The 13,729-nt window shown below is 35.0% G+C and overlaps 1 protein-coding gene across 1 annotated transcript in view; it reads right to left on the bottom strand.

Moving 5' to 3' along the window:
• The window catches only part of LOC121424683 (phosphatidylinositide phosphatase SAC2-like), a 60,008-nt gene that overhangs the window by 12,111 nt on the left and 34,168 nt on the right, over positions 1 to 13,729 (bottom strand). The window contains exons 5-7 of the mRNA XM_041620427.1: positions 13,448 to 13,520; positions 2,430 to 2,560; positions 583 to 766 (exon numbers count right to left, since the gene is read on the bottom strand). Of these exons, the coding sequence (XP_041476361.1) occupies positions 583 to 766; positions 2,430 to 2,560; positions 13,448 to 13,520 (388 nt within the window). The remainder of the gene's footprint in view (positions 1 to 582; positions 767 to 2,429; positions 2,561 to 13,447; positions 13,521 to 13,729) is intronic.

The following is a 13,729-nucleotide window of genomic DNA, read 5'->3' as shown; positions in this document are numbered from 1 at the left end:
TCAACATGTATTTGAATTTCACTGTTGAATCTGTTGACACAATCTAAGTATAGTCCAGGGCCCTGTTGCACAAAGTTACTATAATCATACCATCCAATAGTGACTACCATGGTAACAATGCTCAATAGCCAATCAACATCAAGGATTTATGCAATGGGACCCAATTCATTCAACTGGTTATTTTTTATTAAAGACTTTCCTTAGATTTCTTCTCTTGTATATGGTTCCTTGGATGATAATTGAAAATGATAGAATGGCAGAAAAGGATGATGAAATATTTCACCTCCAGGAATGAAGAAAGCCTTGTTCTCATACTGGTAATTTTAGGAGGGGAGTTTATTGTCACCCCTCCCCCTGCACTTGAATAGCATTAAATCATGTATCCATGCCATGGCTACAGCACATTTTCTCGTGATGGAAAAGCTTGTTTTGGCTTAATGAATACGAACCCTGATCTATTGTAAATCAATGTCAAAGGAGTACAGCGATATTATTGATTTTTCCTCTTGAAAATGCACATGTGAGGATTCTCTAGTGAAATCATTAAAAAAACATAAAGAAAATGTTTGCAACATGTGATACCTGCTCTGAACTTGCTTCTCCTCGAGATAAGCATGAGATTGAATCTGATGTCCGAGTCATCGCTGTCTGCACCGCTGCCTCCGCTCTGAGCTCCTTCCTCTGGTGCAAACGTCATGCGACATTCACGAATCTGAACACACCCCTGAACGATAGGGATGATCCACGGCTTGGCTAGCTCTTTGTTCTGTCAGAGAAAGGAAGAATAGAAGAAACATTATTTTTTATGTATTGGTGAAGTATGGGAATATCCTACTGGAATATTCCCGGAGTGGAGTGGAGAAGGTGCATTAATTTTGTAAAAGCAAGCAGGATCCAATAACCAGGAAAGTAATAAACATATAAAGTACCGAGAGACATCTTTCAATGAATTAAGCGCTCTTCAAAAAGCAGATTATTATCATCATAATCAAATTTTACTCCCTCTAATAGAACATATGGTCAATTCCTTAAATCTGTATTGACCAAAAAAGCCTGTGTCCTTAAAATAGAAAAGAATTATTGTAAAGTTCAACGAAAGTTCAGTACTTGCTGATTAAACATTTTAATGATGGAAGGAAAATAAATTAATAATAATAATGCTAATAACAAGAGATAAATTTTCAAGAGAAAGTCTTGAAAAAGATGGTGGATTTTTCAATAATTCTAGGGCAAGATCAAGTAAGCTCTGACTCATTGATTGATTGATTTATATATTTGTGTATTTATTAATTCATATAATTACTTATATTCAGTTATCTATTCCTTCTTCTACTCATTATTGTGCAACATATTAATTCATTTAAATTCTTACATATAATTTGTTATATCATATATGTAATTATTCTCTCTGTAATGATCATCAATATTAATTTCATATTATGAATATTCTTCCCATCATTTTTATCATTATTTATATCATAATCACTTATGTTAATATTTACCATCATCAAATACCCATTTCCCCCTATAGGTACACAGATAACATGGTACACAGTGCGAAGTGGTTCTTAGATAAACAAATACATTTAAGTCTACACTACATGGCATGACAAATTTAACAAAATCTGAATATTGTCATCACCTTGCAATCTTGTGATTATCTTGTTGATGTGTTTCACCATCACCTGACGGGAGAATGTCTTCTTAGACTGTAATTAATTAATTTCCTTAGGATCAATCATATCCTGTTTCAATCAGCTTTGATCTTTCCTTGCTGTGTCCTTAAAGAGTCATCTGGTTGGGGTGCTCACTCTATTTTTTTTTTGTTATTAATGCTTAAATGTGGGCCTTCCAGTTAGTCTAATTGACACTTTAAGCGTTGATGTTTTCATCTTTTACTTTTACCTATCTTTTTATTGCATTTTGAGACATATGAAAATATAATGAGTACTAATTATCATTATTATTATAATTTATATCATGTGACAGTGAGCAAAGCTGAGTAAGATGGACAATTTGCTCTTTTGTACCTGTTTCAAGTAATAATGAGTATGGAGAATTCTAAATGACCAAAAGCTATTTTCTACTTATTTTTCAAAAGGGCTACAAAACGGCCATAAAAAAGGAGAGAAAACATTAAGTTGCTATTTTAAAAAGTGTGCCAAACTCTATTGAACTTGCATGATGAGGTAACTACTGAACAATGATATCATATCATCAAGTGAAGTTGAAACCACAGAGGTGCCAAAATAGCCTGAGATCTTACCATATACTAATATATTGCTTAGCAACACGACTCTACAACATGGAACTACAAGCTGACACCTTTCTTTTAAAAATATGTTCTTTCAAATGAAGGAACATTGTTTCAGTACTGAGTTCCTCCTTATAGGTCATAACACCTTGGGGTTTTGTTGATATACAATCACCTGAGCATCCAGGATGTCCTGTAGCATGTGTTGATTCCAGAAGAACCTGTCGTCATAGCCGGCATCTTTATGAGTGTGCTGCCGTTGGATGGAGTTCGTCAGGTCACCGGTAGGGCTGTAGTAAAACCAGTCTATTGAGAAAAATCCAAACAATTAAAATACATTTTAATCTTGGTACATTTTTTAAGTACATCCAAGAATTCTACAGAATTAGAGTGAAACTTTTATGTAAAGACCACCTGAAGGAGACAAGGAAAAGGGTCTTTACGAGCAGGTGGTCATTCTGGACAGGTTCCTTTTACAAAAATATTTTTCAATGGGAAATACTTTTCAAGGGAAACCAAAAATTGTAGAGTTAAGTATGCTTTACATACAAGTTATAACTAAAGAATGTTTGAATATAATAGACTGGGTACAAATCCCCCCCCTTCTCCCCAAACAAGAGAGAAACTAAAGATGATTTATCATCTGTGCTCAATGCCCTTGAGCCTTTTCATACCCTCTCACTTGCATTGTCATTCAAAATTCAATTCAACATTTATTTCCAAAGATAAATGTAAGCATTACATTTCTAAAATTCATGATGAATACAATGTATTAAAACAAAGATTGTAACAAGTGCGAAGAAAAAAAAATCCATACAAATTACAGTACATAACACAAGAAAAAACAAAACCAAGATATAATACAAAAGTCATAGTTCCTAACATTATTATTGAACATGACCTTTTTTCCCTCTCTCAAGTTCACTTTCTAAAAAAAGAGCCAGCAACGCCCCTTAAGAAGTTTCTGTGAAACTCCCGCTCATGGCAAGTTACAGGTCAGACTACTTTTGATTTATCCCACTATGTCATTACATTTTATGTATATCATTTTGATTAAAAAAAAACCATTCCATGAAACTGAATTCTAAAAATTTCCAAAAAAGTTATCAGGGAGAAAAATATTTATAACTAGTGATGACAAAATATATTGTTTCATCTACATTTCTATGTATGCATAAGGTACATTCACATGACCTACATGATAATCTACAAAAATCAATATTGTTTTCACAACACCATATATGATTGTAATAGATTTAAAGGGGGTACTCTAGGTTGAAAATAAAGACTTGAATTAACAGAGCTAAATCCAATAAACACATCAAACATGTAGCATATAAAAGTTTTGCATCATTTTACGCATGCCATCATAAATTTGCAATTAACAAATTGATGTCGTCTCTCAACTTTTCTTTTATATTTTTGTAAGACAATTTATTCAAATTTTCTGCTCCAAGAATGTAAAAGTAGGATTAGCTACTAAAATAATATTAATTATATTCATATGCAAAAATAAAAATATTCAGATTTCATGTAAAGGATAATGTTAAAAGGGAAAGTGTGCTAGGACATCATCAGCTCATTTACTGCATATTTCATGTTAACATACAAAAAATGTTCCCAAATAATGCAAAACTTTTCCTAATTTCTATGACATTTTCTAACAAGAGCATTTTCATTATATGTATTTATAAGCCAAATATTATGATTAATCACCAATAATAAAAATCCAATAAAAAGCAAGTTTTAAGAAATAACATGTCTATTCTTCAAAAGTTTTTCACTTCTAACATGTGCTCACTTCACGGAAATTTTCAGCATTTTTTTATGTTTAGAACTGCAGGTTTTCAATATTTCAAACTATCTGATCAGCTCCAAAAACATCAGAAATTATTGCCAAAAGATACCAATTCATCTTGATTTTGATCACTTTCTAACAAATTTAATGCAAGACGAATTTTGCTTGAAAAAATCTTAGGCCTTGGTAAGTAATTATGTTTTACTCCGACCCAACTCTGACAATGACATGCATGATGGGAACAAAGCCATAACGGCAAATTGAAATTGAAAAATCTAATCAAAGAAATGGGTGAGATACGTGAACCCTTGATTAAAATGTTATGGTTTATTGATGTTACCAAATGATGATTTCTGATGCCCTTTCAACATCTAGGACATTAATAAAACAAAGGAAAATAGGCACAGTACATGGTCTACATCAGCAGGAGTTTTCAAATTATATCTAGTTGCTCATGGGGAGTGTTTTATGAGGCATCTGGTCAGTGATTTTCACTAACAAATATGCTCTTTAATAGCCAATCAGATGCAAGGATTTCCGTAGCTTGTAACAATTGATAATAAAAATCACTGACTTTGAAACATTCCCTGTTCGCTCTCCTAGTGTGTTCATCAAGCATCTGGTCAGTGATTTTCACTTAACAAATATGCTCTTTACTACCCAATCAGATGCAAGGATTTCCGTAGCTTGTAACAATTGATAATAAAAATCACTGACTTTGAAACATTCCCTGTTCGCTCTCCTAGTGTGTTCATCAAGCATCTGGTCAGTGATTTTCACTTAACAAATATGCTCTTTACTACCCAATCAGATGCAAGGATTTCAGTAGCTTGTAACAGTTGATAATAAAAATCACTGACTTTGAAACATTCCCCTGTTCGCTCTCCTAGTGTGTTCATCAAGCATCTGGTCAGTGATTTTCACTAATAAATATGCTCTTTAATGGCCAATCAGATGCAAGGATTTCAGTAGCTTGTAACAACTGATAGTAAAAATCACTGACTGTGAAACATTCCCCTGCTTGCTCTCCTAGTGTGTTTATCAAGCATCTGGTCAGTGATTATCGCTGACAAATTTGCTCTGATCCAATCAAATGCAAGGATTTTAGTAGCTTGTAACAGTTGATGGTAAAAATCACTGGTTATTTATTCATTTTATGAAATGCTCTCCCAACCAAATATTAAAACTATCTGAATCAGGACAACCTCTACCAGTATATAATTGTAGTTGCAGTTACACCGATGAAACAGACTCCGTACTAATCAAAACTATCACATTATTTTCAGTGATATCATCAGTTTGGAGTCAATTTTTTTACTGTGACATAAAGATGCAACATGCAGGATGTTTCATCTCTCTACTACAATCCAAAGTCAACTTGGAGTATTTTGTGAAATAGCATGCTATAATTTGGCAAATTATGACACTAATTTGCAGGTGAAGATGCATGATCTGATTTAGGCTCGAGATAACTTAATCACCACACTAGAACCAAAGGATTAAAACACCGGGCCCAAAGTGTACATGCTTGGTATCCTAAGGTGAAGGTCACATTCCCTGCTGAAGCGAAGATTCTCCACTTGGCTAATAAAGATGGGATTTCTATGAAATTTGAGACTAAACTAAATGTGAGGGCTAATCAGGCTGAAATATTGAGGATTGAACAATGGTTGGGCTGATGAAGATCCGCCTCCTGCAGCATCTGCAATCGGCTGTCTAAACCAGACTTGACTCTCCCCCCATTTCAACCTCATTTCTGCTCAAGGGACTGGGATGAGATGTGGAGCAATATCTTGGATGGGATGAGGTCGTCCGACTTGATTAAACTCAGGCTGTTCCTTCAAATATCCCTTCTTTCAGACAATCACTACTCAGTGCATACAGCTGCATGTAATTATAATTTGGTACTGATTATTCTGTATCTTGAATACTGTGATCAAAAGCCAATTGAGAAAATGCACATTAACTTGCACTTCTTTTTAATACAAAAACTTCATAGAGAATCAAGGTCCAAACTCCCTTTTTTTCATGTGGTATTGTATGAATATAATAAACAAGGTGACTACGCCGGCCTACGTGTCCATGTACATGTACCTACCGATAACTGTCTGCTATGAATCATCTCCATCTTCATCGTAATAATTTCTTGATACACAATTACATGTATTTCAATCTGAAAGCAGCAGTACATAAAAGTGCAAATAATTTTTTTACGATGATCATTCATCAAATATTAACAGCAGCCTCCTCCCATAAAGTGTATCATCTATAAAGCAGATATAATGGATATGCAACATAAAATTTCATTGCAACTTCAAGGGACATACTCTAATAAAGCATGGTCCATGATTAAAGTAACTGTTCCCTGGCTTTACTGAGCTGAGCAACAATAGATGCTCTTAGTTTAAGGCCTGGTCACACCGCCCGAGCGTTGTTGGAGCGGTAGGGAAAGAGGGTCGAATTTCACTCTCAAAATTGGGGAAAAAAAAAACAAAACAAAAAAGCAACAATCGAAATCGAAAATGGTAAACGGTAGCGAGCGGTGATGATTTTTTTCTCTCTCTGCTCCTGGACCGATCCAACAACGCTCGGGCAGTGTGACCATGCCTATATCATACAATTTATGAAATTCCTTCTTTCAAATTGGTGCAAAAGTGGTGGAGAGAGATAACTAAAATCAATACATTGCCAACTGACGTCAGTGATGTGGCAAGCATCTGAACCCTGAACCTTATATTTGACAGGTCACTCAGACACTCACTTTCCCAATGAACCCCAACACCCTTTTATATGACGTTTCTTAATCCATGTTTTAATAATTATCTCTGCTGTCTGAATGAACCCAAAAAGAAACATGCCTCTTTGCACAATGTAGATGAGATGTGTTTACTCAGAATTGAGGCTATTTACCAAGAGAATTGCTGCCCTACTATACATGTACATCCTTCCACAGCAGCCATCGAATAGGAAAATGCTCCTTATTATTTCGAGGACTTAAATGACGCATCTCGAACATTCAAGTGTTGCAAATGGGTGCGAGGCAGAAACATGGTTCATTAAAGTTGAATACAAAGTTAGAGAACAGACGGTATTGCATACATGTGGGAAACACCCCCTCATTACATGAGAAACCTTAACATCTATTCCAGAAGATGAATAGTGGAGATGCGGTTCAGGGGTTCAAAGTCCATCACCTAGACATATTTGTCATTGGTATCCTGAAATTTTACATCAAATCTAAGTGATTGAGAGATTTGATTATAATCTAAGTGAATTTGAGGAAAGACTGAATAAAGTGCATTGTATTAAGCCATCATTAGGTGGTTTCAGACCGCCTCGAAGTTCGCCAGTTCCAGGTATTCTCTGATCGGGAAATTTACCCCGATCAGAAAATACCAGGTATTTTTGTAATGTGAAAGCAAACTACGCGTAATTTCCCCGAAAGAAAATACCCGCTAAATAGTAGGTACTTGGCGAAATTACGAGAACTTTCGTGGGGATTTTTCCAAGGTCGCAGGTATTTTGGCGATGTGAAAGCAAATTACGGGAACTTTTAGCCCAGCGTGTCGTTGGGCGCGGCGGCGTGGGTGGCTGCTGGGCTAGTGATTTTGAATCTCGCGCCTTGCCTGCTTATCAGAACATACTGCGCATGCTCGTAACTTCGGGAACTTATCCCGAAGGATGTGTTTCGGGGCGGTGTGAATGCAGGAATAATTAACGGGTATTTTCTAGCCTTAAAAAGTTCTCGTAATTTAACGGGGATTCTTGTGATCGAGGCGGTTTGAAACCACCTATTGTTTCAAGTTTCATTTATTTCTCAAGAGATCAAGATAAAAATACATAAAAAATAGACAATGTAAATGAACATCAAATTTAAAGAAAGTGAGGAAGGTAATGACCAAAAAGGAAGAAACCTTGTGTGAGGCCAACCCATTGTAACATTAAAATTTTTTTTTTAAAGTATTGCTTGATTATTTGCAGAAAATTGAATTCAAACAAACTTTTTTAGTAATATTTTCCTCAGTTGCTTTACCATTGAAATAAAAATATGTGGAGTTAAAATCTGTCACTTTTCCTAGCAGCTGGTTTCAAAAGAATGCTACCTTGTGGTATGCAAAAAGAACTAGGTCTAACACTATGGTTCAACCATTGTCTAGGGTGTTGCTTTGCAAATGTAGCACAGTACACTAGTCTGCCATCCAATGACAAAACGAGGGAGCAACTCTGCTGAATAAAATTCTTAGTTCTTCGTAAATAAGGAGAATTCGTCATTGCTTTATGAGTAAATATATAAAGAGAGATAGGCCTACCTGCTTTTGAAAAGTCTACATTTTAGATATTGGGGCTACATACATGTGATGGTGACACCAATTTCTTTATTATACAAGTGGAATGCCTCTGGCCGTCTCACCTGCATCACGCGGTTCAATATAGCAGCAGTGCTCACTTTGAATACTACTCTAACTCGCACAAGATGTTCAGTGATACATGGTTACTCTTATTTCCCTTTTTTTATGAACTAGACCAATAAACTTACAGAGATATGATGGTTATTCAACAAAAAACCCCAACATGGCCAAAGTTCATTGACCTTACATGACCTTTGACCTTGATCATTTGACCTGAAACTCGAACAGGATGTTCAGTGATACTTGATTACTCTTATGTACAAGTTTCATGAATCAGATCCATAAACTTTCAAAGTTATGATGGTAATTCAACAGATACACCCAATTCGGCCAAAGTTCATTGACCTTTGACCTTGGTCATGTGACCTGAAACGCGCACAGGATGTTCAGTGATACTTGATTACTCTAATGTCCAAGTTTAATGAACTAGACCAATAAACTTTCAAAGTTATGATGGTAATTCAACAGATACCCCCGATTCGGCCAAAGTTCATTGACCCAAAATGACCTTTGACCTTAATCATGAGACCTGAAACTTGCACAAAATTTTCAGTGATGCTTGATTACTATTATGTCCAAGTTTCATGAATCAGATCCATAAACTTTCAAAGTTATGATGGGAATTCAACAGATATCCCCAATTCGGCCAAAGTTCATTGACCCTAAATGACCTTTGACCTTGGTCATGTGACGTGAAACTCATGCAGGATGTTCAGTGATACTTGATTAACCTTATGTCCAAGTTTCATGAACTAGGTCCATATATTTTCTAAGTTATGATGACATTTCAAAAACTTAACCTCAGGTTAAGATTTCGATGTTGATTCCTCCAACATGGTCTAAGTTCATTGACCCTAAATGACCTTTGACCTTGGTCATGTGACATGAAACTCTAACAGGATGTTCAGTAATACTTGATTAACCTTATGGCCAAGTTTTATTAACTAGGTCCATATACTTTCTAAGTTATGACATCATTTCAAAAACTTAACCTCAGGTTAAGATTTGATGTTGACGCCGCCGCCGCCGCCGCCGTCGCCGTCGGAAAAGCGGCGCCTATAGTCTCACTTTGCTTCGCAGGTGAGACAAAAACCATTACAGTAAATAAATTAACTCAAATCAAGAAAAAAGCAAATTTTGAAGAAAAAAAAAAATGTTGCATCCTTTTGTCACAGGATGGCAGTAGTGCTCTTTCCTATTTTTGTCAGCCATTCATTAGTTAGTATAAAATAATTTCAATTTTGAAATGTGCGATTTAAAGTTTAGAGTCAATAATGACATATTGGCACTGCATCAATATTTTCATAGTAATGTAAACATTCAAGTCCATATCAAAGACACGGCAAAGTCTAGCAAGCCTGTCTGCTGAGCAATTATTGACAGATGATGATTCATCGTGAACAAAAATGGTATTCAAAAGGTGTCCAATTTATCAATCACCTAGACAGGTGTATTTCAATGTTTGCTCAGTACTATGCAAGTCTTTATGATATAGCATGGAATTTCTTCCATACCTATATTCGCAAGCAGGACCCCCTCCATACTCCACCCCCTGTCTCATCACTAAATCTGTTAAAAAGCTGTTGATATTTCAGCAATTGTTAGGCAGATAGCTTGCCGTGAAAATTTGTTATATAAAGAAAACTACAAATAGATTATGGGGATGAGAAAACTGTATGATGTACAGCATATATTGGAAGGTGGAATTGGGAAATTTTGATGTCAATACAACATTCACTTTATATTTCTAAATAGCTATTATACATATTATTTCTGTTTCTGAAAATCACTTTGACCCCCCCCCAAAAAAAAGTATTTCCACTTCTTGTTTCCTTATACTTTGTTCTTGCTATTTGAAAAATTCATTAAATAAAATGACTGTTACTCATGCACCATTGGTTACATGTATATAATGTTCAACTTCTCAATGAAAGTCTTTGGAGTACATGTAGTTGCATGATATGAAATGTCAATTACACAATGGCTCATTTCAGAAATACATTAACATTTTCATTACATCAATGAACCATAAATAATGTGGGTATTAGGACAATGTTAATTATTATCATTTACTGATATTGAGAAGTTATTATTCCCATTTATCCCAGGAGTTTTTAAATTCATGCCACTTGAGCAAGTTTCGACAAAAGAGGTTCTCGACCATACAACTAGAATTGTTCTAAGAATAAGATTTGATGCGGGCTTCATGCAGGTGCAGGCCAGGGGTGGTGCTACAGGAGGGGGGGTTCAAATAGTGAAACAAAAGCAGGTATGATATTCCCCTCTGAAAAATAGCCACGGGTCGCTAAGTTACCGCCCAAGTCCGAGGCACCCTAATCGGGGTTACAAGCTCTTGGATAGTACAGAAATTGAAAGTGATTTTTCAAGGTGAGTCTGCATGATAGTTTTATCATTTGACTTAAAAAAAAAAACAGTAAAAAACAGCATGAGAATGTTCTTGGGCAAAGGATTTTCACATTAAAAAAAAAAGAATTTTTTTTTTAATCTGAAAAAAAAAATTAAGAAATCGGATTTCCGATTTAAAAGGTGAGAATATCATGCCTGCAAAAGGGATAGGAAGACAAAATAGGGAAAACAATGAAGAGAAGTCTGTCATGTTATCCTATATTAAATTTGTTATTCAATGGAGAAGGGATGCCACGTTCTGGCAATTTTGTCCCCCCCCCACCCGCAATTAAAATACCACTTTGGTGCCCCTCATACAGGGTAAATATTCTCAAGCAGAAAGCCTTGTAATAATCATTACTCGCGAGAGTGATGAATATTGCAAGACTATCATTAAATCTCCTCAGTGAGTCACTGAATTTAACTTTTCTAAAATGATGAAGAGCTACATGCATGGAGTGGATGAATTGTGCTAAAAAGACGATTTAATTTCTACACTGATATGAATATTAGTGATCCCCATCATCATGGATAATCTCACAATCACCACCATTATCACTATGCTAGCCTACCGTCACCAACATTAATTATCATCATCATGCTGATTATCATCATCAGCATCATCATCATCATCATCAGTATCATCATCATCATCACCAACATCGTCGTCATTATCATCATCACCACCATCATCATCATCATGCTGATTACCATCACCAACATCATCATCGTCATTATCATCATCATCATCATCATCATCATCATGCTGATTACCATCATCATCATCAACATCATCATCATCATTATCATCATCATCACCATCATCATCATCATGCTGATTACCATCATCATCATCACCAACACCATCATCGTCATTATCATCATCAACATCATCATCATCATTATCATCATCATCACCATCATCATCATCATGCTGATTACCATCATCATCACCAACATCATCATCGTCATTATCATCATCATCACCATCATCACCAACATCATTATCGTCATTATCATCATCATCAACATCATCATCATTATACTGATTACCATCATCATCATCACCATCATCATCATCATCATCATCATCCTCATCACCATCACCATCATTACCACCAGCACCACATCATCATTATCATCAATCATAATCATCAATCATGATATCACCATCATTATCACAACCACTACACAGTAAACTATTGTAAGCATTATCAGAGTCAGCATTTACAGCCACAACAATCCTTTTGACCTAAACCACAACCAACATAGTCATCATCAGCATCACCCCCTAAAGCCACAATGACTATGACTGTCATCAGTAAATGTGCATAAGTAATACAGCTTGACAGAAAAAGCTATCCTGATGGAATTCCCTGATAATAATATGATTTCAGAAGCAAAGAGTTCACTGGCATAAAAATCTACTAAAGTATAATTTTGAAAATATGTGTGTTATCTAACAATCCAAAATTAGCCTTCAGCTTTTGAGGAGTTAATCTGCAATTTACGACTCCAATGAAATAATTTTACACCTATATTTGATAATAAAAAGCCTGTAAATCATAATATCATGTACATGAACTCAATTAAAGGGGAAGTTCACCCTGACAAAAAGTTTATTGTAAAAATAGCAGAAAAAATAATAAAAAATATTGCCGAAGGTTTAAAAATTCTTTAAATAATTAAAAAGTTATTAGAATTTCAATTATTTGATTTGTGACGTCATATGCGAGCAGCATTCGTACATAGCGAATGGTAAAAAATCAAATAAATGTCATTTTCTCAGAAAATTGAAAATGTTTTTCACTCTACTTTTTGTATATCAATAGACAAATCATTTCACACCCGATCATGAATAGAAAACAAAATTAAGTCATCAGGAACCATACAAAATTTGAAATTCATGCATTTTATATTACATAACAAATGGGGCAGCTGCTCGTCTATGACGTCACAAATCCAAAACTTTGAACTCTAATAATAACTTTCTTACTTTTTAATGGATTTTCCTGAAAACTTCACCAATATTTTTTACTAATTTTTCTGCTATTTTTACAACAAAGTTTTCTTCAGGGTGAACTTCCCCTTTAAGAAAAACTCATCCACAAGAGACAACACATTGACATAATTCTACTTGTACTCTAACGGGCTAGTCCACCTTGATATAAAGCTGTTGCTCAAAAAAGCAGAAAAATAAGAGAATTATGATTCAACAAACTTTTGATAAAAAATCAAAAGACTAAATTCATAAAACATAATTTCTGATTGAAGTTGTTGTATGCATCAATTATATGATGAGATGAATTTTTCATATAAGTTTCTTAAAAAAAAAAACCATTATATTCATTCATCGCAACCCCCAAATTTATAAAATTCGTGATAAACCGCAAATGAGGGAGTAGCTAACAGGTAGGGTCACGAAAATTAAAATGTAACATTTCCTTACTCTGTTTATTAATAATAATAATTTGATGGATTTGGGCAAAGCTTCTATAGTGTTTTACTTTCTACTTTTATCAAAACAAACTGACTTACAAGGTGGACAGCCCCTTTAAAATTCAGCTAAGCAAGGCTTACCAGACTCTGTAAACATGCGATTCAGCTCTTCCAGAATACGCCTCTCAAGTTTCTCCCGCTCTTTTACTTCTTTCTGAAAAGAGAAGTACACAGTGAAACAGTTCACGGATATACTAAGGATAGGTTGACAGAAGAATTGATAAGGCCTTGTTCAGATACGGCTTACAAAAGCTCAGAAAAGTTACTTACTGAACGATGGGGGTGTTTCACAATGAGTTAAGTGTGATTTACAGCAGACATGCGCATAATATGTAACACACAATCTTACTGCTTATTATGCAG

Source organism: Lytechinus variegatus, chromosome 12, assembly GCF_018143015.1.
Source record: "Lytechinus variegatus isolate NC3 chromosome 12, Lvar_3.0, whole genome shotgun sequence".
Lineage (NCBI taxonomy): Eukaryota > Metazoa > Echinodermata > Echinoidea > Temnopleuroida > Toxopneustidae > Lytechinus > Lytechinus variegatus.
This window is presented reverse-complemented; position numbering and strand designations above follow the sequence as displayed.